The sequence below is a fragment of the Bison bison genome, unplaced genomic scaffold, assembly GCF_000754665.1.
Source record: "Bison bison bison isolate TAMUID 2011002044 unplaced genomic scaffold, Bison_UMD1.0 scf7180017864379, whole genome shotgun sequence".
Lineage (NCBI taxonomy): Eukaryota > Metazoa > Chordata > Mammalia > Artiodactyla > Bovidae > Bison > Bison bison.
The window spans coordinates 9,518,948-9,522,996 of NW_011494951.1; the positions used below are offsets into that span (position 1 = coordinate 9,518,948).

The window sequence follows — 4,049 nt, forward strand, 5'->3', positions numbered from 1 at the left end:
TCCACTGTTTCCCCATCTATTTCCCATGAAGTGATGGGACCGGATGCCATGATCTTAGTTTTCTGAATGTTGAGCTTTAAGCCAACTTTTTCACTCTCCACTTTCACTTTCATCAAGAGGCTTTTGAGTTCCTCTTCACTTTGTGCCATAAGGGTGGTGTCATCTGCATATCTGAGGTTATTGATATTTCTCCCGGCAATCTTGATTCCAGCTTGTGTTTCTTCCAGTCCAGCGTTTCTCATGATGTACTCTGCATATAAGTTAAATAAACAGGGTGACAATATACAGCCTTGACGAATACTCAGGGTTAATTTCCTTTAGGATTGACTGGTGTGACCTCCTTGCAGTCTAAGGGACTCTCAAGAGCCTTCTCCAACACCACAGTTTGAAAGCATCAGTTCTTCGGCACTCCGCCTTCTTTGTGGTCTCTCTCATCCTTACATGACTACTGGAAAAACTATAGCTTTGACTAGACGGAAGAGAGGGAGACTGTGGTATAATGGAAATGAAGGTCTTGGTCCCCTGGTTTCTGGTAAGGCTCTTGAAAACCTTGGCATCGAGGAGGGATAAGAGCGCCTTTTGTATAGTAACGTGATGACTGGTGGTTGGGAGCCCCTAGGTGACTTTTGATGGGGGCTGCTTGCCAAAAACACAGAGGCATCATTAGAAAGCTGGAACTTTCAACCCCGTCCTCTGTCCTCTGGGAAGGGGAGTGGGACTGGAGATTGAGTCAATCACCAACGACTGACTCAGTGACACCTACATCATGAAATCTCCATAAAAACCCTTCTCTGATGGGGTTCAGGAAACCTCCAAATTGGTGATGCTGATACACCCAGAGGGGCCAACGAATCATCATGCATTTCCCTTCAAGCAGTTCTCATGGTGCTCTGCTTGGTCCTCCCTGGAATGAATCGTCAATGAGCACTTTCTCCTTCTTTTTTTTTTTTAAATAGTGTAAATGGGGGACAAATCCCATTATATAGCTGCTGAATTTTGCCCTTAAAATTTTTAAACGTCGTACATTTTAACTTTTTGTATGTTTTAAATGTTATACAATTTCTGTTTTCTGGCTAAGGACTGTTATTGTCTGGGTCTGTTTTTCTTGTATTTACTTCCAACACTTGTGCTAATTACAGAAAACATTTCTCCCAATAAAGCAAATATATATATATATATATAATACATATACATTTTAAATATTTATAATTTTTAATATGTGTATAATTTATAATATGATATTATATATAATTTTTGGATATATATATATCAATATATGTTGGAGTAGGAAATGGTAATTCATTCTAGTATTCTTGCCTGGAAAATTCCATGGACAAAGGAGCCTGGCAGGCTACGGTCCATGGGGTTGCAAAGAGTCAGACAGGACTGAGTGAGCACACACACACACATCAATATATGTATCACTGGCTAGAACTCCAGCAGAGAAATAATCCATCTGTTCAATTCTCCACCTTCTTCACATTTGTGTGGAGCAGAATGACGAATGTCTTCTTATCAGGGGTTGGATGCTCCTCACCAGGCTTCTTGTGGCCTAGGTAGACAGAGCTATGAATTTTAAGCCCATACACGTTCTGTAGAATGCGGTTCAATGTATTTTGTTGGAGGGACTTCCCTGGTAGTCCAGTGGTTAAGATTTTACCTTCCAAAGCAGGGGATGTGGGCTTGAGCCCTGGTTGGAGAGGGCTCAAGATCCTACGTGCCTCTTGGCCATAAAGCCAAAACATAAATCAGGAGCAATATTGTAACAAATTCAATAAATATTTTTTTTTAAATCCACTAAAAATTCTTTATACCTATAGTGGACCCAGTAAATATTTTCAATAAATCCCTTCCTGTTATAATCTTTGAAATGAAATGTGTCTGTCTGTCTGCCCTGTAGGACTCGACTACCAATCCTGTCCAACATCAGGAGACTGCGAAAACAACCCTGTGGATTCTTTCTGGAAAAGTGCATCCATCCAGGTAATCCTGGGGTGCACGGCTGGGCGGCAGAGCAGGTGTGGGACCTGTGAAGAGGGCGCCGGAGGGTTCAGAGGCATCACTGGGCCATCGCGTCAGTCCTTCATTTCCCTGTGTCTCACTTTCTGCCACGTTCTGATTCAGCCTCTTTGCTCCATAAAGGCGTGAGGATTTAAGAAGCTGAAATGCTTAATGCATTGCCTGGCGCAGAGAAAATATTCTAAATAGTAGCTTCAGCTGAGGATCTTAAACAGTTGTTATTATTACAGTTGGGTCGCGGTTGTTGTTACTGTTTCAAATCAATGTGATATTGGTTGCGATGTGAAGTGGCGTAATCCCTGCTTTACGGGAGAACCTGGGCCTCCTGAGACCTATATGTGGGGGTCAGAGGCATCCAGAAGGCTGATATTCTTGGGGCAGGAGATGATACAGACCAGAGATAAACTGGAGGTGCAGAAAGTGAAAGTGAAGTCACTCAGTCGTGTCCGACTCTTTGCAACCCCGTGGACTGTAGCCTACTAGGCTCCTCTGTCCCTGGGATTTTTCCAGGCAAGAGTACTGGAGTGGATTGCCAGTGCCTTCTCCAGCAGATCTTACTGACCCATGGACTGAACCCCGGTCTCCTGCATTGTAGGCAGACGCTTTACCGTCTGAGCCACCAGGGAAATCCCACAGTCCCCTAAAGGCCACGGAGAATATCATCAGCAGAATCGATAGCGATCAGTAGCTAGAAAACACCAGTGACTGCAGCTTACATTTCCTGCCACCAGCATTAGACCAAAGATTCCAAATAAGAAGGTGACATTTTTAGCTCAGTGCCTGACAAAGACCAGTTGACTGTTATCTGCACTGGCTAGGGCTCTGGCGATGTCCGGTCCTGCCACTGAGCCCCTTTCAGGGTTATCTGTGTCCCTTTCGGTCTCATTTCCTGCCCTGGATCACCAGGTGTCCACCGGAGCCACTGTTCATCAGGGCAAGAGACTCTTCGGTTAAATCTTCCGCTACAGGGGCAGTTTGGAACTAAGCAGAGGGTGGCTCCCAACAAAGGTGTTCTTATTCCTCTCTCTCCTGCCAGCTCCGGGGAGCCCTCGGTCTGTGCCTGCTCCCCACAGGTTCTGCCTGGAGTACAGAACCACTCCAGGGGGTGAGCTGCCCAAGCCCCTCATTGAGGAGTGGGGGGCTGTGTGTGGCATCATCATCTGAACATGGGGTCCTAAGGACCACGCAGGAGTGACATCAGCATCGTATGCAGAGAAACCCAAATGTTACCCCGTGGACCTACCCCATTTCAAAGTGCGCTCCAAGCCACCTCCAACCCTGAAATGGGAGTTTCGTAACCATGCTCACCTTTACGACTGGAGAAGGAATTGGCAACCCACTCCAGTATTCTTGCCTGGAAAATCCCATGGACAGAGGTGCCTGGCAGGCTGCAGTCCATTGGAGTGCAAAGAGTGGGACTCGACTGAGTGACTAACACAAACACACACACATTTTATGAACCCTCAGAATATGCTGGGTAGTCTGAACGTGAAGTGAGATAATATAGTATTGATATACTGATGAGGAGAGGGTCCGAACCATGGCAGAGAAATATGCCATAAATAGTAGTATCATTTAAAATAATTTGATCATCACAACGATCCTATAGGTAGAGACTCTTACTACCCTTGTTTTACAGATAGGCCTTGGTGACGAGGCCAAGGAACTTAATCCGTCTAATTACTGAGCTAACAAGTGCAGCAACTGGACACTGTGACTGCATACAGCCTCACTGCATCTGCATTCCTTTTTCTTTTTCTTGGCTGTGCCGTGTGGCATTCAGGACCTTAGCTCCCCAACCAGGCATTGACCCTGTGCCCCCTGCAATGGAAGAATGGCGTCCTAACCACTGGACCACCAAGAAAGTCCCGACATGCTTTGTTTTAATGAAAAAAAAAAATTTTTGTATCACCAGTTTAATAGCTGCTCATGATAGAGAATGATAATTATAGAATGTATAAAGAAAAAAACTAGTTATTCACATTCCTGCTACCTAAGAGCAAATCATTTAACACAGTGGTCATCAGACT

The 4,049-nt window shown here is 44.9% G+C and overlaps 1 protein-coding gene across 1 annotated transcript in view; it reads left to right on the forward strand.

The window, feature by feature from the left end:
• BST1 (bone marrow stromal cell antigen 1) overlaps nucleotides 1–4,049 on the forward strand; it is a 29,157-nt gene that overhangs the window by 10,497 nt on the left and 14,611 nt on the right. Inside the window, exon 4 of the mRNA XM_010857371.1 lies at nucleotides 1,901–1,983. Within this exon, the coding sequence (XP_010855673.1) occupies nucleotides 1,901–1,983 (83 nt within the window). The remainder of the gene's footprint in view (nucleotides 1–1,900; nucleotides 1,984–4,049) is intronic.